Source organism: Fusarium keratoplasticum, chromosome 3 (genome assembly GCF_025433545.1).
Source record: "Fusarium keratoplasticum isolate Fu6.1 chromosome 3, whole genome shotgun sequence".
Lineage (NCBI taxonomy): Eukaryota > Fungi > Ascomycota > Sordariomycetes > Hypocreales > Nectriaceae > Fusarium > Fusarium keratoplasticum.
In genome coordinates this window covers 1161094-1181964 of record NC_070531.1, presented here as the reverse complement: position 1 = coordinate 1181964, position 20871 = coordinate 1161094, and the positions used below count along the sequence as shown (strand labels likewise).

The following is a 20871-nucleotide window of genomic DNA, read 5'->3' as shown; positions in this document are numbered from 1 at the left end:
AACTTTCGAAACGATAACACCGATCCCCTTTTCCCTAAACACTGCATTGTTACGCCGGACACTTAGGCGCTGTTGACCGAGCGGCGAGTGCGGACAGCGTCAGCGAGATCCTCGAGGACAGTGACGGTATCCTCCCAGTTGATGCAGGCATCAGTGATACTGACACCGCGCTCAAGGGCGCCGGGGCCCTCAGCAGGGACCTTTTGGTTGCCCTCGCCAATGTTGGACTCGATCATGACACCGACGATGGCCTTCTCACCCTCGCGGAGCTGGTCGCCAACAACCTTGGCAACCTTGGGCTGGTTCTTGTGGTTCTTCTGAGAGTTGCCTAGTTGTCAAAGTTAGCATTAAGAGTCAAAAAAGCAATATCAGGGGAACACATACCGTGGGAGCAGTCAACCATGATGGCCAACTTCTGCTTCTTGTCCTGCAGGGTCTTCTTGGCAGCCTGGACGTTCTCCTTGTCAAAGTTGGGGCCCTTGGTACCGCCTCGCAGGATAACGAAGCAGTGCTCGTTACCCTTGGTGCGGGTGATGGCGGCCAGACCCTGCTTGGTGACACCCATGAAGTGATGCTGAGCAGCGGCAGCGCCAATGGCGTCAATGGCAACACCGAGGCCACCGTCTGTGCCGTTCTTGAAGCCGACGGGGAAAGACAAACCAGAGGCCAGCTCACGGTGAAGCTGGGACTCAGTGGTTCGGGCACCGATGGCACCGACCGAGATACAATCGGCAAGGAACTGGGGGGAGATGGTATCGAGCATTTCGGAAGCAATTGGCATTCCTCGGCTGGTGAGGTCGACAAAGAGCTGTCGCGAAACTCGGAGACCCTTGTTGATCTTGAAAGAGTTGTCGATATCAGGGTCGTTGATCAGACCCTTCCAACCAACAGTCGTCCGGGGCTTCTCGAGGTAGGCACGCATAACGATGCAGAGGTCGTCCGAGAGCTTGTCCGAAAGCTCCTTGAGCCGGGCGGCGTACTCGTGGGCGGCGGCAGGGTCGTGGATGGAGCAGGGGCCTACGACGACGAGAAGTCTGTCGCTGGTGCCGAGGATGATGTCGGCGGCATCGTTACGGCCCTTGACGACTGTGTTGGTAGCGGCCTCGGTGAGAGGGATCTCGGAGGTGAGGAGAGCAGGAGGGATCAAAGGATCCTGTCCGAGGACTGAGGGTTTGAAGTTAGCGAATGGGTTCTGTGTTGGACAAGACGAGGTTGCGCAAAGTCATGGGGAGAAGACAGAGGAGCCTATGTGAGCAGCACAGCATAACAGGAGCGGCGCATTGAAAGCATAGTTTCAGATCAGTCCATCAAGCCATAATATCCTCGTGCAAATTTCTCTTGAAGAAGCATGTCCGTTCGACCGCGTCCCGCGAAGAAGTTTGTCGAGTCATCATGGCTCCTCCGACGAACCCAACCACCAAGCAAGGAGGGGAACAACAAGCGCAAAGAGCCCAAAAAACTAACCTCTGGTATCGTCGGCAGCGATCGGCATCTCGGCTGAAGGCATTGTGAGCTGTTATTGTTCTCTCTCAAAGAATAAAAAATTCTGGATTTTTGGAGGGGTTTGGTTTACATTGGATCGGTGGAAGGTGGGGGAAGCGGTAGTTCAAGTTAATATTTTAGTGCAGCTCCGGCGAGGGCGAAAGACGATCACGAAAGAGGCGTAATTCTGTGTTTGAAGAAACCTTCGGCAAGGGCGCCACGAGGCTTGAGATTCCAGGAGTCGATGATGAAAGATGGAGCTGCAGGAGGAGGACCACAGGTCAAGAGTCGAAAGAGAAGAAGCTACCCAAGCAACATTCAATTTCAGGTTGTGACTCAAAAAGCCTGAAAGCGAAAGGCACACACTCATACGGGCCAAGCGACCGGAGCACCTTCGGAGGGGTCCCCACCGAGGGGTCACTACATGGGCCTTTTCTGGATGACCGTGGTTACTCTGCACGGGTCCAGGCCCAGGGAGTTACATGCAAGCTACCTGGGCCACTACGTCAGGGTTCTAGAAATTTGCAATTGCCAATGGTCCAAGCTCAATTGGCTCCGGTGTGTGTCCGTGAGAAGAGCTCGAGGCCGTGGAGATTCATGTGAAGGTGAAGGAAGTGAAGAGAAAGAAAAAAAAAATGGTAGAGTTGACGAGAATGGAGGCTGACCCTAGTACTTCGGTTGAGCTTCTCTCGTCCTTCTTCTCTGCAACGGCATTCCAGCCTCTCCCCGAATCGGAGCTTCGTAGTCGGGATGAATGCAAGGAACGGGTGATCTTTTTTTGACCGCCGTCTAGTTGACCTCTCACCTCAGGGTGCAACCCTCCGCAGTTGTGGATGAGTGGCCGCATGTTGGAGTGTTGCATGGGACATCTAGGTTTGTCCATTCAGGCTTCACGGCGATACCGGCTGGGGGACAAGGTATGCAGATCAATCAGATGGGACGGGGAAAAGAGAGGAGAGCAAATCGTCAAGTCATGGCCAACCAACGAGGCACACTGGTAGAGATATTAGTGGCCCAGTGTTCAACCTACTCTTCTCATGTGAGTGTGTGCTTTCTATCCCTTTGCCTTCTAGTTGAGAGGATAGCGGCTCGGGCTTGCGGAGGCTGCTCATGAACGGTTCAGGGTCCCTCCCTGAGGCACTAGTTGGGACTGGAAGCTTAGTGCTGCACCACCACTTTTCCGAGCATCACACCAATTGACGCCTCCCAGAAACAAACGTGAACAGGGCCAAGACTTGGGCAAATCGCTGTACTCTCTTCCCTCATTTTGCGCTGATAGGAGTCACATCTCCGAGATGGCAAAGGGGTAAACGTCGCTGTGGCGTCGGTATGCAGGAGGATATTATGCCATGGCGACGCGGTATCGTGGCTGCTCGTAAAATCTCTTTGCGTTCAGATCTTGAGGATCCCTTCGTGGCACCAGGAATGTGGTGTCACCAACAAAAGGGGGTTGTTGAGCATCACGGACCCTGCAACTCGCCTAACGAAAGCTCCTAGAGACCACCCAAAGCCATTAGTCTTGCACCACAAGCCTGGATGGTGGCGATCGTGTTTTCTTTACTACTTCAGAGCTGAGTCTCGTCACCAACTCTTGTCCGGACGACACTACCCTATATCTAACTGTGGAACAACCGAGGGAATCCAAAAGGGCCCTTCCCTTGTCTAAGACACTGACACCAATGCCGTGTCGTTTGTGACGTCTCAGATGAACTCAAGCTCTACTGAAACCGCAGCCAACCAAGCAAAACAGAACTGAAACCCAACGTACAAGATCAGTCAAGATGATTGACAACTCTCAACTCCTTTCAAACATGGTGAACCGCGTCGTGTCTGAGCGAGCAGTCTAGCGCACTCTTGGCCACGGTCCGGATCTCATGGTCCGTGTGCCCCGGGGCTGTCCACTGAGCCCGCCGATTCTCGTGATGGATGATGGGCATGACAGACCCTGGATAACCCATGACCTAACGGGGAGGCAGAGCATGATTACCTACAGCACCAAAGATCCATGCCCTTGGAAGGGCAAACGCCCGGGTTCTCGGCGACCCCACGACTTGCCTTGCCTTGCCTTGTCTCGAGGGCCCTAGCATGAACAAACAAACAGAATCGGATCGTCTGGTGCGAGACGAGACGCGCCATGGCTGGGCTCCATACAAACTCTCTACCATGCCGTCTTGATTCTTCCATCCACACACACACACACACCACACTCAAGCAAACGGCCCCCTTTTTCTCATATTCCATTCAACAGTGAACCATTGTAATTCATCGTCCATTTAGTTTCTTGCGAGCCTTTACTAGGCTATTCACAGTATTCACAGTTGTCCCCAGCTTTTTTTTTTTAATACCTAATTCGTCGGTTCTTATTCATCGTCCTCCTTTTTTGCGCTACCTATTGTTTACACTCGCCAGCCGATCTACAAAAGTGGCTGAAGATACCAACAACCGACCCTCTGCACTTGCAAGACATTTCAGAGAACCCTCTTCACTCGCTCCTTTCTCTTGTCTCACCTCATTCTCTTATTAATCTCCTCCTCATCTCTGTCACCCTCACCTTTCCCGCCCGCCTGCAAAGGAAAAAAAAAAAACGTCAAAGCCGGCACTCCGCCCCAGCCCAGCCTCCGCCCATACGCCTCCGCCCGCCGGCTGCCTGCCTGCGTTCCAGGTTCCTTCCCCCTCACAGCCTGTGGTCCACCACCCGTGCCTTCCAGGTTCCTTCGCCGACCACGGGCCGCCACCTTCCTCGTGAACTCAACTCTAACGACTCTCTCACGCCAACTCTCAACCCTCCTCAGCTTAGCCCAACCCCTTCACTTTTTCTCACTCTTTGAAAGACGATTGCCGCATACATAATCTCACGCCGAAGCCATCTCTACTCGACTCCAGCATCACATCACGCTACTACATCGCCTTGCGTCGGATACCCCCGCGATACGGCTTCCCAAGGGACCTTTCCCTCCCTCGCCTGCTCCACCTGCATTAACACGCAGGGTCCGACAGCAGTGTCGACATCACTTGATCCGCCTGCTCGGTTTTTTCTCCAGTCTTTTTCGGTTGGACAGGCTCTTTCTACAGCAAACACCGTCAAGACCAGCCCAGCATGTTTGCCGTTGAATCTGGAATCGACCAGCGGAAACGGGCCCGCGAGGAGGAGGAGCTCGCCAATGGCAATGGCTCGACAAGTTTTGGCGAGCACCGAAACGTGAGTTTACTTCATTTGATCCTGTCCGACATGGTCTCGGAGTTCGAGTACTGACAATTGTGCAGAAACGAGTCCAGTGTCTCCCTCTCCGTACCTCTCCCCGAGCCTCGCAGCAATGGCTCTCTTCAGCCATCACACCCCAGAGCTCCGACTCGGACGAGCAGTACTCGCAACACAATTTCTCGCAGTGGTCTTCATCAACGGGCATGCCGCAGCCTCAATCATACGCCGATATGGCTCTGATGCAAGCCTCTTTCCAGCAACAAGGTCAATTCGGCCCTGTCGGCTCCGAGTCTGACAACACCAACGGCCGTATGCCGACCCCAATTCAACCCAGCTTTGCTGCGCAGGTTAGAGGCCAGCAGTGCGAGTGGGCAGGACCTGGCCCGACTGTGACGACCCTGAACGGTGTTGTGAATCTCGGTCATCAACCGACAGATTTCACTGATGATCAGTGCGTCCCTCGTACCATGGCCTCGGGTTGGCAAGCTGTCCAGAACAACCGACGTCTTCCCTCCCCCATTTCCGAGTGCGACGACTCCATGGGCGGCCAACCCATCACACCCACCGTCATGGAGTTTGACATCAGCGCCCAAGGCAACCCCACGCCGGACATGGAGCACCCCAACCTGCCTATCGAGTCTTCACCTTGCCACGAGATGGAGCACCCTAACGCGATGATGGATGTCGAGGCTCCTTCAGCTCAGTCGGGTGATGCCGAGGGTGATCCCACAACTCCCTCACCTCGGAGGAATCACATCCGCAACCGACACACAATTAACAATTGGACGTGGCAGCCCGGCATGAAGAAGAGCTTCAGCATAGGATACCGATCAGACTGCGAAAAGTGCCGTCTCAAGGTTCCTGGTCACTTCAACCACATTATCATTGGCTAGGGGGATCAGAGGATTATCGTGGACCCCAAGGGGAATCCGTCACTGTGGAACGATCATGTGGCGCCCTTGGACCAGCGAGCAGCACGGCGACGCCTTGGTCAGTCTGTGGTTAACTCAGAAGCCCAGTCGATGATTCGCACGACTGTGGAAAAAGAAGCGCCCAAGCCCAACACTCCTTGCATTACTGCCTACAAGGAAGAGCTGCACAAAATATTGGGCAAGGGAAATCGTTTTATTAGGGATATGATGCATGCAACAAAGGGGGTCCTATTTTGAGGAGACACGACCCTGGCCAGCAGAGTGTGTAAAGGCGTTTGGTGGTTTTTCGGAAGGTCAATATTTTTATGGGCTTTGGTACAGATGGGCTATGGATACGGACATACGGACATACGGTCTTTCAGCTTTTCTTTGTATGCGGCTTTGGAGTTAAGGTCCGGAACAAGCGTTTATTTGCAGGCAGCGTTTGCACAGTCGACATGTTTAGTCGCCAACACGGAAACAGGGGGACAGGATTCACTAATACGATCTGGTTGATCGTGAGGTATAGATGAAAATACCAGTACCGCATAGCGTCAATACAAAACATAATATTAGAGCTGTTGACGAGCTCACAACATGATGATCAAGAATTCACTCGATGGGACCATGTCTTTACTCTTTCATTCGCTTGGTATTTTGAATAGATATGGTAAAGTAGGGCTTGTTTCCCCGTGATGGTACATACAAGATGGTCCCCCGACGCCGTCTAATGCACTGCCAATCTACACGATATGATACACTCTTCTTTTTTGTGACCGCGTGACGTACACCATCCCTCTGGTCCCTTACCTTGTCTTTTGGTCTTTCCAATTCTCTTGCTGCAGCTCACCAAAACTTCCACCAGGACTTCTTCTGAGAGGATGGGCCTCCCGCCGTCTCGAGACCTAGCTGGTCCAGGCTGCCACCCCTCCTTTGGTTCTCCTTCTCCTTCTCCCAGGCTTGCTGTGCCTTGGCTTCGATCGAGCGCACCAGATCGCTGTCTCGTACGCCTGTGGCATCGTCCTCTTCGCTCAGGCTCTCATAGCCCAGGCGCTCCTGTGACGAACCCACTTGCTCACCCTCCTCCTCACGGCTGAGCTTGCTGGAAAAGAGACCCAGGACACCCTTGCCCCCCGCCTTTGCAGGCTCATCCTCCTTCTTGCTGCCCTCGAGGGCGGGCTTGATGTTCTCCTCAAAATGTGTGCGGTGCGAGGGGGCGGCCAGCAGGGGTGGTAGCTTCTCGCCCTTGGCCTCGGCCTCGCGGTTGGCCTCCTCGACGAGGAGGATCTGCTCCTCTGTGGCCTCACCCTTGAGGTAGGCTAGACGGGCGCTGGCGAGCTCGTCGGCTTCGAGTTGCTTCTGGGCCTCGACCCACTCGGCGCGGCGGGCGCGGTTATATCGGAGCATGTCCCATACGGAGTAGATGGAGACGACACCGGCGACGGCTAGTACAATCCTTCTGTCAGCGACAGTCTTGAAACTTTATACAGGTTCGAGGACGTACCTGTGAATATCACGATGCCTCCGACGGTCCACCGGTGCGCAACATCGAGGAACCTCCGGGAGGCGTCGATGAACTTGTCCGTCTTGCTGATCTGCGCCTTTTGCGCAGCGAGATGCGCCTGCCGCAACCTCCTCACGCGTTGCTCGGGCGTCTCGCCTGGGATGCGCGGCACCTTGGGCGCAACGGCGGACCCGCCAGTGGCCGTCTTTGAGGTTGCGTGGGGGATGGTGGACGTGAAGCGGGTTGCGTCCTTGACGCTCCTGGGGCCCATCCTGGAGGCCATTGTTGCTGGACAACGGCAATTGAGGGGGAGGAGGAGTGTCGGGGGGTTGGCGATTTGAATTGACGTTCGTCGTCGTCGTCGTGGGGTTCCTGAGGCGGGTTCGGGATGGATGGAAGTGGTGTCATGAGATTTTTCGGGCGAGGTGCGTGGGACATGAATTGCGGGTCTGTGATTGGTGCGGAGTAGCTTCGGGTGAGAGGAGGTGAGGATGGTCGGCGATTGAAGCTTGACTTGAAGGAATTGGGGAGATTTTGAGATACATGGGTGATGCGATGCTACGAGGGTGTGCTGGTGTTGATGTTTATTTTGATGCGGGATAGCTTCATTTGCAGCACAATTGAGGATGGATGGGAATGTTAAGCAGGGGTTGGATTTCTGCAGACACACAGACACGACGAGCAGAGCTGTTCGGGCAGACCAAGCAAATGATATGTAAGGGCATCGCGCAGGAGAGCTGATGGTGTTGGCAAGCTGGTGTTGTATGTAGATTGATAGCGTCTCGAATACTGCGATGCAACGGCATCCGGCGAAAGATCGATTGGCAATCATCACTGCTGGGACAGCATCAATATCAGTGGTTGACTCTTATTATTAACGTCGACGAACTTGCAGCAAATCTCCAATCAACATCCACAGCTTAATTCAACATGTCCTATTTCATTCATCACGAATCACTGGCAACAGTCTTCTTCATGCCGTCACGTAAAGCGACGCACACAATGAAAAGATGTGATAAATCAAAAATTACACCCCCCATGGCCCCGAAGGACAATGGAGCGTGGAGCGACTCCGCGCTGTGCAATGCAGGCCCTCCACACTGATTCCCCCCATTCTTGAGCGGGGTTAATCGGAATAAGGTAAGTATGAAGAAGAAAGAGAAAAACAAGCAAACGGCGGGAGGGAGACGAGAATTTTATAGGCGAGGGAGCTGGGGGTTGGGGCCTGAGGGTTTAGGCAGAAGGGCTGCTGCCTGGGGCTGGGGAGTTGGCGCATGGGCCAGGTAATTTCCAGAGTGGGTTCGGAGTGTTGAGGAAGCTTCAGTCTGTGAATGCAAACCTTCGAGGCAAGAATTATGCTGCATAAACTGCAATGCGTCATCGACCAACTGTGATTCAGTTCGATTGCAGTCACAATCTGGATTTGCGCTCTCCTGGCTGTCAATGAGAGGGTGAAGCCCATCCGATGTGGATGGCCCACGCCGTCATCCCCGGCGATTGACCATCTTTGAACTGCCTTCATCAACAACCTCAAACTTCACGTGAACCTGCAGATGTCCTTGGTATTGCACTCGTGCCTGGCTTGTTGACATAGCCCGTGCATTGCTGGGATGATGGCACGCAACCATGTGTCATCAATTACGCCTCCAACGAACCCTGGTACTCCATCTTCCAGCCAAGCAAGACCAAAAGGAGTCTTTCCTTCCACATGCACACCTTTGCAACTCGATCAACGGACAGAGTTTGGATGCCATCACATGCCAAAGGCCAAACGTACTACATACCACATAGAACACAGGTGCAGCGTTCTTATCAAAACAACGTTTTGGCTGTGCTGGAAGGCAAGCTTGTCGGTTACGTCTTCGTCAATAACCTTCTAGGGTCAGGACTACGTTCGTTCTGTCCACGAGCCATTGCAAAGCCACCCGCCGTTGTAGGGTTGTTCTCGCGCAGAAAGCCTTGAAAGCCCAGCGTCTATCAATTTGTTGGTGAATTTTGGGGAATGGTACACAATACTGCCTCCCTCCCGCTGCGAACATTGAGAGGGAATCGTGACAGCGCATTTATTATCATGAGTGGTAATATCCGTAGTGATGGCTCCGTCAGTGACGGCAACAGCACATGGTCTTGGCAGCCGTGAAAGTAAGCAAACGAGCACTTCCTCCCCAAGCATGCTCAAAGTTGACGCCTGATCTGCCTGTGGTTTCTTTGACAAGGGAGGCGTGTAAGTCATTGAGAAGGACATATGGTTGCGAGATCTCGTGAGGATACATTTTCCGATCGGCTGCTGTACCACCAAGGCCAAGAATGTCGTTCGGTCTTCACTTAATGACGCCGGGGTTGCAAAAACTTCTTGATCTCGATCGAACGCTCGTCACCGGAGTCTTTTCTCATTCATGATGGCGTCCAATCGATCTGACCCCTTGAGCACCACCAAGCGATTGGGCACAAGCGAGGTTTTCCGGAGCCGGCTGCAACAATATTCCGGTCATGAGTGAAATCATGAATTTGATGGTCGTGCCCCAGCGCACAACACGTGACCCACACGATCCATTTCCACCTCTCGCCTAACCCCACCAGTACGTCGCACGTGTAGGGCATGAAAACCCTTCTTGGAATTTGACAAGCCTCAACTCTCCGAATTTCCCACGCCTCACGACCCGACCGACCATCGACAATCGGAGCACGTTTGATCGCAAGCAGACAAAATGGTATGGACTGGCGCACCCAATGCGATGCTCATCATCGCCGTCAAAGGCATTCGCTGACTTGATTTCCCACAGGCGATCAAGCACAACCAGAAGCTTGTCAACAACCGTGAGCACCACCGACGATGAAAACCGACGAGATCAAGGACTCCAGCGACTGACCCCTCATACAGACTTCCGCAAGGATTGGCAGCGCCGGGTTCGAACCCACTTCGACCAGGTATGGCGATACCCTGACGAGAGAAGACGATGCCGTCTCGAAAAATTCCATCATGAGCTTGAAATATTGACTTGTGTGGTATAGCCCGGCAAGAAGTCGCGGAGACGCACTGCCCGCCAGGCCAAGGCCGCTGCCCTTGCTCCCCGACCCGTCGACAAGCTCCGACCTGTTGTGCGATGCCCTACCATCAAGTACAACCGCCGTGTCCGTGCCGGCCGCGGTTTCACCCTGGCTGAGCTCAAGGTATGATTCTGCCACTTTCTCAGTCAATGCGAAATTCCACAAGAAAATCGCCAACGAGAAGAGTATACAAAATTTTGGCGCACAATCTAACATTCACACAGGAGGCTGGTATCCCCAAGGCCTTCGCTCCCACCATCGGCATCTCCGTCGACTCCCGCCGACAGAACCTCTCTGAGGAGTCCCTGGCCGCCAACGTCGCCCGCCTCAAGGCCTACCAGGAGCGACTGATCCTCCTCCCCCGCCGGTCCAACGCCCCCAAGAAGGGCGACACCAAGACCGACGTCTCCAAGATCGAGAAGGCTTCCGCCATCTCCACTGTCCTCCCTATTGCCCCCACCGACATCGCCGTCAAGGAGATCAGCAAGAGCGAGATCCCCGCCGCTCTCAAGGAGGGTGCCTACCGAACTCTCCGTGTCGCCCGAAGCAACGCCCGATACGAGGGTGCCCGACAGAAGCGTGCGCGGGATGCGGCCGAGGCCGAGACGGCCAAGAAATAAACTTGCAAAAAGGGAACTGGTGTTTGAGGGTTTTGCTCTTTGCGTCTCTAAGGGAGGGGCAACGTCGGTTCGAGGCTCTGATGAAAGGCTTGGCCGGGTTTGGAGGGAGGATTCTCTAGGTCCAGCTCAAGAAATTTACTGCATGATCACCGGCTTTGTTCTGTAATCAGTTGGTCAATGGATGCATCGCGTGTGCACAGGTGTCTGCTTTGTCAAAAGTTATCCTTATCGGTTCCAACATTGCCCTTCTATGCTCCTTGGTGACTCTATCTTGTTTTGTCTAACACTATCCCTGACTATGGTTACTGACATGATGTTTTACTCCTCTGTCTTGGGTTGTGTGAGCAGCTGTGTGCCCTGTCGAATCAAGTCCTGCAACAAGCCCTGCTGCGTTGACTCGATGTCTTCCCCATTCTTGATAACTTCGGTACACAGCACCAGGCAATTCTCCCTGTCCACCTTGGTCATATTAGCCTTTTGCTTAGGGTCGACTTGTTGAGGCTGAAGGCCAAGTCCTTCAGGGACAACCACAGGGGCATCAGACTCAGCCTCTTCAAGAGCATTCTGTTCGTTGTTTGTGGCCGCTTTGCCTGTGACTGCATAGCTGAGAGCATCAGTCGCTCCGGGAACAGTGAGGACACCGCTAACGACCTTGGCGCCCTCCTTGGTTCGGGAGATGAGTGCAAAGACGAACCATGCCTCGGATCGAAGGATGGGCCATTTCTCTTGAGTGATCAGGAAAGCAAGCGCCTTGGACAAGTCATGCTTAGCATAGAACAGACTCCTCGCCTGAGTCTCGTCGGCCTCGGTTGAGTTACCCTCCTCTGCCTTCCAAGCGGGAAGTGCCTCCAGAACAGGTGTCGTATGGAGCACACGGCAAATAGCAGCGACGCTACGGGCAGTTTCAAGCTTCGTTGGCTCTGTATCACTTCGATCAAACACTGAGAGAATATCATGAAGACTCGTGTGCTGATCCGAAGACTCTCCAGATCGAGGCTCACAAATTCGGCGGACGTTGGGGGCGCAGTTGACGAGAAGCAAGCGGACCAGCGACACGGCAGAGAACTGAACCTGAGGAAGAGTGTCGATGGTCAGTATCCGTGGGACACTTGCCGGCTCCAGCGCCTCGCCGAGCAGGGGCTTGTTCTGAGCCGGGATGGCGAGGTTCTTGAGGAACGACAGGGCCGAGTGGAGGTGCTGAGCGTCTTTGACCGAGGCATCAGAGAGAACATCGATGAGAGGACGGTGAGCCTGGTGGGTCTGAACAAGAGCCAAAGATGTCTCATCGGAGCGAGAGAGATTTCCAAGAGCCAGGCAAGCTGCCGACTGGAGACTTGGGTTTGTTCCCTTGAGCCAGCTGAGGAGTTTCTGAGGGACAGAGCTGTCGAGGGGATAATATTGAGGGAAAGCATCGGCGGCTGTGAGGTCGGCGAGCGTTGTAAGCAACGAAACACACAGCTGGCTCAGCTCCTTGTCTATGCCCTGCTCCTCGGCTTGCCCGTCGAACTGCGTGAGCGCCAACTCAAAGGCAGTCATGAATGTGTTCATCCGCTGTTCCTTGAGGAGGTTCTCCTGGAACGTCTCGTTGGCGAGATAGCTCGCTGCGGTAGAGACAAGAGCCATAAAGTCCTCCAAGTCGTCATTGAAAGGAGGGTTGGCGGAAACCTTGAGGAGGACTTCAACTGTGTCGGGGTCTGCGATGGCAGGCTCGCCGTCTTGGGTAATCAGGAGGGCGAGGATCTTGCAGAAGTAGGTAATGATGGCACTAAATTTGGAGATGCTGGGGGACTTGAGAAGAGAAATGAGATGGCTGTTGAGTCGTGATTGCGAGGCTAGAAGCTGGGCGGGTTCTGCGGATGTGAGCATTAAATCCAGAGATCTTGGAGGAGATCACTTACCATAGTCGACAAGGACATTGTACAGGACAGGAATCAAGTACGGAACGAGGTTTTCGTCTTGAAGATGGTTGATGATAGAGATGATATACTTTCCTTCGACAACTCGGGCACGGTTCTCATCGGTATCAGCGCAAGAGTTGCCAATGATGCGCAGGGCATGAACCTTGACACCATGCTTCTGCTGCTCGCTAGAGGCGATGATGTCGAGGAAGAATTCGAGTATCCCAGACTCGCCATACGGGATTCTCCAGGCCACTACGCCATGTTAGTGGACGATGTTCTTCGTATAAGCGTCATCTTACCATCTCGGCTTCCATCACCTAGAGCCTTGGCAATACCCTCAAGGTCCGGCTCTGGCTGCTTGGATGCTTGTTGGCATGTTTCTAGTACACTAGATAACAGCTGAATCCTTTTGGGGCGGGCATCCTCAGGCTCCTTGGTCTCATCGTAGGTATCCGGTGACAGTCCACTACCCTCCCGCTGGAGCAGTGCGATAACTTCCTCGGGGCTCATGGCCATGGTGGCAGATGGACAAGGCGCAGGAGACACTAAAACTGAATGTCAGTTTTTTATGTTCTAACTGCGAGATCGAAGGGTTGATGTACGTTAGTGTAGGCAGCTCTACTCAAGGTTGGTGCTGGGGGCGAGGTGAAAGTCCTAGACCGTCTCTCAAGGAAGGCCAGGGAAGAGCCAAGGTAGTTATGTAAAGTCCTTTAGTACAATTTCCCCCTTGGAAGTCTTTGTTTTGGATTAATTGAAAGAAAAAGAGACACCTGCGTCTTCTGATGCTCGTATCCGTGAACCCAACAATCTTCATCAGCCAAACATCCCCTCCACCTCTGACAACCCGCTGAGCGGAGATCTCGGTGAAGCTCGGTGAATCGCGGTGAACAATTCTCGTGTCTGCTCCACGGCTGAATATCGGCTGAATCGGAGGCGCCGGTCGGTCGGAGGGTGCAAAATTCCGACCTCGGAATGACCCGCCAATTCTCTTTTGCTCCCGGGGAAAAAGTCGAAGACCGGGTCTCCAAGTAAGAGAAGCAGCCCGCCCCATCCCCCACGATCCTCCTCTTTCCCGTCGCAAACGAGGGTACAATTCTCTACGTCGCTTTCTAGCGATCTCTCGACATTGACCGAGTTCTAATCTTTCTGATTAACCCTCACAATGGTATGCGCACCTTGAGCCGAAAGCCGATACTTGAACCTCGCCCCTCTACCTCTTCCCGAATTGCCGCTCTCTGGCCCGGTGGTCTCTACACGAATTCACTGACACTCTCTCCACAGGCGCACAAGTTCGTCATCACAGCCTTCCTTACAGGCTCCCGAATCCTCGGCCGCTCCTTCGTGGCCGCCTACAAGCAGGCCTCCGCCGCATCGGCGTACCAGCGCGCCCAGGTCAAGGCGGGCAACACCACTGGCGGCGCCTCGCTCTCGTCGGGCATGACCCTCGATGAGGCCTGCAAGATCCTCAACGTCAAGCCCCCCGCCGGCGGCCAGGCCAACATCGAGGAGGTGCTCGAGCGTTACAAGCGACTGTTTGACGCCAACGACCCCCAGAAGGGTGGCAGCTTTTACCTCCAGAGCAAGATTGTGCGAGCAAAGGAGCGCTTCGAGCGTGAGGTTGGCCCCGTAAGAGAGAAGATGGAGCAGGAGGCCGAAGTTAAGGAGGGCTGGAAGCCCAAGGTCTACAAGGACCGGTAGACGAAACCATGAGGGGGAAGTTTCTGACCAGTCATGATACTGGCTGAGAGGCGACATTGTATGATTTGGCCAGGGGAGCACGACACCACCACACAAGCGTCTCAGGCCTCGAGGAGTTCTCGGCGAGAGGGGGTTTCGGAGCTCATATTGTGGGAGAGGGAGGGTTTTTTCTCCGTGTATACATGTACATCTTCACTCGACTGCGGCATGGCACGGCGTTTTATTGGGATATCATGGCCGCTGGGGGCTTGGTTCTTAGACGAAGAAAAAAAAAGACAGACGACCTATGTTATGTGATAATACAATTGTACGATATCGACTGCGGGTAGAAGGAGATTGTTCGGCGTTGGTATTCCTGGGTAGGTGTAAGGCTGCGATACCCGACCGTTTGTTGTACCTGAAAACTCAACAACTCTGATTCACTGGAGGTACTCGTGACTTGTGTCTTGCAGCCAACAGAGAGTCATGAAAGCCAAACGCCTTGTCCAATGTACATCAACTAGTGAATATGCGTGATTCTAGAACCTCATGGACGGCCCAACAGGGTAGCTGAACTCAAACACTCAAAGTAGAGAGGTTCACTGAGTCCAAAGGCACGCCCCTATCCTATGAGAGTAGGAAAACAATAGAATTACAAACTAGGTAATATGGATAAATATTCTCTCGTGATTTTAGATAAAGAGAAGTAAAAGGTATAATTTCAAATTACACAACAATTGTTCACCATAGCATCAAACAATGTGAATAGACAAACAGCGTCAATGACTAAAATCTGCATAACTCCTGGCACCACCCCGAGACTCCCCACGCTCACTCGGTTGACTATAAACACTGGAAGTATACCCATCAACTATTCCATCGATCGTGCCCCTGCCTTCAGCCGCCTCGCTGGGTGACAGCTCCGAGACGGTCCGGTCGGAGCGCCGAGACGGGGACCCACTTCTCCGAACACCTCCGGCCAACAGATCTCTGCTGTCAACGACCTGCCGCTGCATCACGGGCAGGTATATCTGCGAGCCCCGTGCCGTCGGATCGGGGTCCGGTCCACCGACGAGGCGGATCGTTGGCCGGCGTGATGCTGCCCGGTGTTTGCGACGGTGGTACAGCAGGAAGAGGAGGATGACCACTATGACAACCACCAGAGAGGCTATGGTGCCTACGACAACGCCGATGAGTTGGCTTGGCGAGAGACCAGGAGAAGTCGTAGGCATCATGATTGATGGCTCTGGGGTTGGCGACTCCTCCGCGGTTGTCGTGGCCCGCGGAAGTGTCGTGAACGAGGTGCCTGAACCAGGCGACGAACTTGATACCGATGGTAGTTCCAGAGTCGGTATCTCGAACGTCGTCTCGGCATTGGTTTCATTGGCGGTCTCTCTCCCGAGTGAATTCGTCTCATCCTCGTCCACCAACGTCACCGTGGGAAAGGCCGTCTCATCCTCATGGGTCACCGTCTCCGTAGACCAAGCATCCTCCAAAGACGTCTGCGGAGCGAGACTGATCGTCGAAATGAAGCCAAAGAAATTGCCGGTCGTAGATTCCTCATCCCTATCCTGGTCATCACTCCATACTTTCGTAAAGGGACTCTCAGACCAAGGGGAGTCGGACTCTACGCTGCCAGTCGAACTTTGAACCTCGCTGTTGCAAAGTATGAATTAGTAAATGCAGAGTTATCGTATGTCTTTGAGAAAACTTACATGGGGGAATCTTCAGGAAACGGAAACAGAACAATCTCGCTGGCCGTAGAGGTATCGCTAGACAAGCAGGCAACTGACAGTACTTGCCAAAGGAGAAAGTAAAGAAACCACATATTAAAATGCCGATATGAGAGCATGGTAACGTAAGTATCCTTAGACAACTGAGAAGTAAGAGAGAAGTGTTGTCTTTAATAAGGTATGGGAAGCATAGTTTGACGAGATTCTAAGAGTTGAGAGATTCCCAGGGACAAAGGCCCAATATATAAACACGTCAAGCCCGACTGATTCATTGCGAAATAAGTCAACTATTAGGAGTCGCAGCACGTTTGCCATGAATGATTTGCGAACCATGGTTGACACATGCTCGTTGGCAGACATTTATCGACGGTTTGCAAGTGTGGTGTACCACCTCGACGGTTTGCTAAAAGACCAGACGATGGGTGTCTATTTTTTATTCTTATTGTCTGGCTAAAACGCATGCACTATGTCTTCCTTCTGACCAGACCCTTCCAGTAGTCAAAGCTATTCTCGTCGCTCTGTAGGGTCCAGATTTTGCCCGTTGCCCTCCCGCTTGCGTCCGTTTCCTCAGCCCTCAACATTCCCCAGTCACGTGTGATGCCCAAAACGCGAGCCTTTACGCCACCTTCAGCTTCAAGCGTGACGGCTTGACCAGTGTGTAGCCAGTGACGGTAGTAACGGGCCTCGAGGTCGCGTGAGAAACCTTCACGGAGGAACTGGGCGTAGATGGCCTCGAGGCGGGTTAGTACGCGGGCAAGGAGGGTCTCGAGATGCAGCTCAGGGGCGCCGGGCGGGACGAGGTCGGATATAGAGATTGTCGGACGAGGGTTTGTGGTGTTGAGACCGATGCCAAGGATGATTTGGTAGGCGCCGTCGAAGTAGAGGCACTGCGACAGGATGCCGCCGACTTTGACGTAGTGAGGCTTGTCTGCCGACTTTGTGGGATCGAGGGCGTCTATAGTACTATTAGTATCGGGATTGTAACAAACTTAGCTTGTTACTTACAAAGGTCGTTGGGCCACTTGAGCTTGATGGGAATGTTCTCATAGCCGCGGTTGTACGACTGGACGGCTTCAACCATAGCCACGGCGGCAATGTACTGGATAAACACCACCGGGCGAGATACGGCGAGGTGAGCGGGATGATTGATGACGACGGAGTAGATGAGCATTCCAGGGGGTGCAATCCAGACATTGTTTCCACGACCTCGGCCGGCAACCTGAGTGGTGGCTGCAACTGTGAAGCCAGTCGGGAGTTTTGACATGAGCTTGGGGTTTCTAGCACAATTAGTATTGACTGATAGATAGTGAAAGGGTATACAGCTACGTACTTCTCGAGGATGGTGTTTGTGCTGGTCAGGACCTCGCCATACATGAGCAAGTTACCCCAATCCTGAGCTGTGGGCTCAATCTGTCGGTAACGCTTCAACCCTGAAAAGTACAGGCCATGATTGAATTGAGGAGTAAGCTTTGGATGCGGGTGACCCTTCTCGTGAGGAAAGATCTTCTTGATGACCTTTGTGTAGTCGATGATGCCATTTTCAGACATGCTGGAGCCATTGGTCTCTGATAGGGACTGCTGTAGACCCTCGACACTCCAGATGGTATCCTCGTTTTGAATGTGGAACGTGTCCGTCTCTGCCCGGATCCATTCTTCGCCGTCTTCCTTGTCGATGATGTCGGCCCAGTCGGCCAGCAGCTCCGATACTCCAGTGTCGTCGATGGATGAGATGTGGAGGTGTGAAAGAGACGGGATACCAGAGTCATGCTGGCTGACCTCGAGACCCAACTTGGTCAGACATGCCTTGAGAAATTCAGCTCGAGGCTTGTCAGCGTCGGCTAGCCTGCTGATCAGCTCGTCATAGCCGGGGATGGTCGGATGGGGGTGCAAGTTGATGGCAGCGAACCTGGATGGTGTTAGTGAGTTCATGACAAGGAACACTGGGATGGTTCTTACTCAGGGTGAGGACCAGTGAGCAATGCCTTTCCACTGCCGACGGTGCAGAGAACAACTGCTGCCTTGCCATCCCCGCCATCAACATCTGTCTCCTCTTCATAGGAAGCCAGAACCTCGACCTTTCTCTCCTTGATGGAAGCAGCATCAACAAAAATGCCACCACCGTTGTAGTACGAGACGATCTCGGATTCGACTTCCTGCTCAAAGGCTTCCTTGAATACCTTGAGTTGCACGACCTTAGCTCCGCTCTCGCTTCGATACTCGAAACCCTTGAAGGCTCCTCCGCGACAAGTTCCAGGGAAGAAGCCAAGTTCCCTACTGCCGATGACCTCGAGAGGCTTGTTTCCAACTTCAAATTCGCATCTTCGGCTTCCGTAGTAGCCTCCGGCGCAAAAGCCCAGGTATGCGCCGCCCTTCCGGACAAAGTCGCTGATGCGGCGATTTCCCTCGCCATTCAGCGCCTGGCAGTAGCCCAAGTCACCACCACCCGGGAACACGAGCATGGCGCATGTTGACGCCCATGGTTCCTTGAGTAAAATAGTCTCAGTGATAGGAATAACGGCATAATTGGGTCCGAGCAGACGGCGAAGAGTCCATATGCAATGCTTGACAGACTCGACAGTAGTGCCGAGGCCTTTTTTTGCAAGTTGAATCAGCACGAGGGAAATCGAGCGAGATGAATGAGGCAATTCGAACCTGTATAGACGAGCACGTTGAGCTTGGCCGGGGCCATTGTTGGTCTGTGTTGTTCCGCTTCCGGGGTGTGTTGAAGTCTCTCGATGAGCTCGTCTCTTTTCTTTGTCACTTGACTTTTTGTTGGATCTCGCCTCGGCCAATTTTCCGCCTCGAACCACCTGACTTTCTCTTTGCAACAACAACGACGACAAGAAAAAGATACACGTGATCTTTAAATATACGATAAAAAATGACCAAGGAAGAGAGCCAGACGCAGAAAAAGGCGGAGGAGGAAGACGACGATGAGCCCGATGAGTGGTGAGTTTGCCCTCCCTTTGTTTTCACCCGAGAGTATCTCCTGCTAAAGCCGAGGACCTTTAATTGCCGCTGATGCAGGGACAAGCGGATCTTTAGCACCGGATGCGCAGGTGAGTTTGCAAAAGAAGAAAAAAGCAGGCCAGGCCTGAGATGTACCCTTTGAGTTGCGCGGTTGTTGCGCTTTACTTATCCGGTCTCGGTGTTGGGGTTTATTGTTGGGGGTCAAGGGAGATTTTGGTGGTTGCTGACTCGGACGTATAGAGGAGAACACCAAGATGACGGATTGCTACTTTGAAAAGAAGGATTGGCGCGCGTGCGCTTCAGAGGTGAGTTATATGTCACTTCTACTGCCTCTCTATAATTTTAGAGACTCTTCTCGAGGCTCATGAAGCAATACTGATGGCATCTAGATGGAGGAATTCAAACGGTGCTGGAAAGCTCACGACAACGACAAGCGCACCGATATGAAGGATGCTTAAGAGCCGAATACTGGACTGTACGATAAGAGTGCCCGATTATACCGGAAGTGTATCAAAAGTGTATCATTAGAGCTTCTCAAGCCCATCTCTTCACTCTACCTCCTCAAGAATGAAGCCATCATGACAAGCCTGCGCACTGTCTCCACACTGTGTCCCGGACTTTCTATTCACCCGACGACACTGTCATGGACCAAAATTATCACCAGCGCCCTCAAGCAACTTTTCTAGGTGTATATCCTCGACGACCTCTCCCCACCCCACCGTCACATTCACCATGTTCGTCCCTCGCCGGGCCCTCTTCGCGGCCCAGAGGCTGCCTTTCGCCCGGGCTCGCCCAATTGCACCTCTGATGCGCTATTCCACCGAGGCGACCAAGACCGCCGCACCCTCTGCCACCGCCGTCCCCTCCACGACGGAGAACAGCGACAATTCGAGTGCGAAGCCTGATGTTACGCTTCAGAAGCCCTCCGAGGACGTCACACAGGTGAACCAGGAGGATGTCTCGAAGCCCGCTACAAAGTCTGCAGCGAAGCCTGCCGCCAAGCCAGTCCCAGCACCCACATTCGCCAAAGCGAAGCCCGTCTCCAAAGCAAAGCCTTCTTCTTCCAAGCCGGCCGCCCCCGCCAAGGCCGCAAGCACCTCGAGCGGCCCGAGCAACCCGTACCAGCCTGCGCCCGTGGCTGAGCAGTCACTGAGCGAGTCAAAGCCACGCCAGGAGCCTCTAGGCTCGCCTCGCATTTGGGATGGCAAGCACGCGGATGCGCCCCATGAGGTTGACTGGGAGAAGAGCTGGTTCGGAATTGGGTCCCGGCCCGTCACTGCGGAACAGAACAGGGTCCTCGCACGGCCAATCAATCCGGACGACGTTGAGGTTAAGCCTGATGGTATCGTCTATCTGCCAGAAGTCAAGTACAGGCGGCGGTTGAATGAGGCGTTTGGACCTATGGGATGGGGTATGGTGAACCGTGGAGAGGTGGTTGTGGGAACTAATATCGTGACGCGCGAGTACGCACTCATCGTCAACGGCCGGTAAGTCTCCCTCAAAGCTTTACGGATAGCAACAAAAACTAACACATGGCCAGCTTCGTCTCCCAAGCGCAGGGCGTCAACAACTACTTCTCCGCCGAGGGTCTGCCCGCCGCCATTGAGGGCTGCAAGTCCAACGCCCTGATGCGATGCTGCAAGGACCTCGGTATCGCTTCTGAGCTCTGGGACCCCGTCTTCCTGCGCTGGTTCCGCAAGCACTACATGGAAGAGCGCTGGGTCGAGCACGTCACCACCAAGAAGAAGAGGACCTTTTGGTACAAGAAGGGTCTCGCCGAGCCAGTGTTCCCCTACAAGCTGGTTTAAAGAAGAAAATGACAT

General features: G+C 53.6%; 9 protein-coding genes across 9 annotated transcripts; 4 read left to right on the top strand and 5 right to left on the bottom strand.

Annotated features, from left to right (window-relative positions):
* Window positions 1-62: 62 nt before the first annotated feature.
* NCS57_00376100 (Phospho-2-dehydro-3-deoxyheptonate aldolase) lies at window positions 63-1507 on the bottom strand (the record flags this gene model as incomplete). The annotated part of the gene is made up of 3 exons (XM_053053745.1): window positions 63-328; window positions 385-1164; window positions 1465-1507. The coding sequence occupies 3 exons, from the start codon at window positions 1505-1507 to the stop codon at window positions 63-65; spliced, it is 1089 nt and encodes a 362-aa protein (XP_052915905.1).
* Window positions 1508-4579: 3072 nt separating this feature from the next.
* NCS57_00376000 (uncharacterized protein) lies at window positions 4580-5577 on the top strand (the record flags this gene model as incomplete). Its single annotated transcript, XM_053053744.1, has 2 exons — window positions 4580-4681; window positions 4747-5577. The coding sequence occupies 2 exons, from the start codon at window positions 4580-4582 to the stop codon at window positions 5575-5577; spliced, it is 933 nt and encodes a 310-aa protein (XP_052915904.1).
* An 864-nt stretch (window positions 5578-6441) lies between these two features.
* On the bottom strand, window positions 6442-7382 carry NCS57_00375900 (uncharacterized protein; the record flags this gene model as incomplete). The annotated part of the gene is made up of 2 exons (XM_053053743.1): window positions 6442-7040; window positions 7100-7382. The coding sequence occupies 2 exons, from the start codon at window positions 7380-7382 to the stop codon at window positions 6442-6444; spliced, it is 882 nt and encodes a 293-aa protein (XP_052915903.1).
* Window positions 7383-9807: 2425 nt separating this feature from the next.
* On the top strand, window positions 9808-10767 carry NCS57_00375800 (60S ribosomal protein L13; the record flags this gene model as incomplete). Its single annotated transcript, XM_053053742.1, has 5 exons — window positions 9808-9810; window positions 9883-9916; window positions 9981-10027; window positions 10112-10270; window positions 10372-10767. The coding sequence occupies 5 exons, from the start codon at window positions 9808-9810 to the stop codon at window positions 10765-10767; spliced, it is 639 nt and encodes a 212-aa protein (XP_052915902.1).
* Window positions 10768-11085: 318 nt separating this feature from the next.
* On the bottom strand, window positions 11086-13184 carry NCS57_00375700 (uncharacterized protein; the record flags this gene model as incomplete). The annotated part of the gene is made up of 3 exons (XM_053053741.1): window positions 11086-12617; window positions 12666-12920; window positions 12968-13184. 3 exons carry the CDS (start codon window positions 13182-13184, stop codon window positions 11086-11088), a joined length of 2004 nt encoding a protein of 667 aa, XP_052915901.1.
* Window positions 13185-13830: 646 nt separating this feature from the next.
* On the top strand, window positions 13831-14366 carry NCS57_00375600 (Mitochondrial import inner membrane translocase subunit TIM16; the record flags this gene model as incomplete). The annotated part of the gene is made up of 2 exons (XM_053053740.1): window positions 13831-13833; window positions 13950-14366. 2 exons carry the CDS (start codon window positions 13831-13833, stop codon window positions 14364-14366), a joined length of 420 nt encoding a protein of 139 aa, XP_052915900.1.
* Window positions 14367-15124: 758 nt separating this feature from the next.
* NCS57_00375500 (uncharacterized protein) lies at window positions 15125-16173 on the bottom strand (the record flags this gene model as incomplete). Its single annotated transcript, XM_053053739.1, has 2 exons — window positions 15125-16001; window positions 16061-16173. The coding sequence occupies 2 exons, from the start codon at window positions 16171-16173 to the stop codon at window positions 15125-15127; spliced, it is 990 nt and encodes a 329-aa protein (XP_052915899.1).
* Window positions 16174-16542: 369 nt separating this feature from the next.
* NCS57_00375400 (uncharacterized protein) lies at window positions 16543-18767 on the bottom strand (the record flags this gene model as incomplete). Its single annotated transcript, XM_053053738.1, has 5 exons — window positions 16543-17033; window positions 17084-17355; window positions 17409-17984; window positions 18035-18668; window positions 18731-18767. 5 exons carry the CDS (start codon window positions 18765-18767, stop codon window positions 16543-16545), a joined length of 2010 nt encoding a protein of 669 aa, XP_052915898.1.
* Window positions 18768-18959: 192 nt separating this feature from the next.
* On the top strand, window positions 18960-20856 carry NCS57_00375300 (uncharacterized protein; the record flags this gene model as incomplete). Its single annotated transcript, XM_053053737.1, has 6 exons — window positions 18960-19027; window positions 19106-19137; window positions 19289-19353; window positions 19438-19454; window positions 19723-20535; window positions 20589-20856. 6 exons carry the CDS (start codon window positions 18960-18962, stop codon window positions 20854-20856), a joined length of 1263 nt encoding a protein of 420 aa, XP_052915897.1.
* Between the last annotated feature and the right edge of the window lie 15 nt (window positions 20857-20871).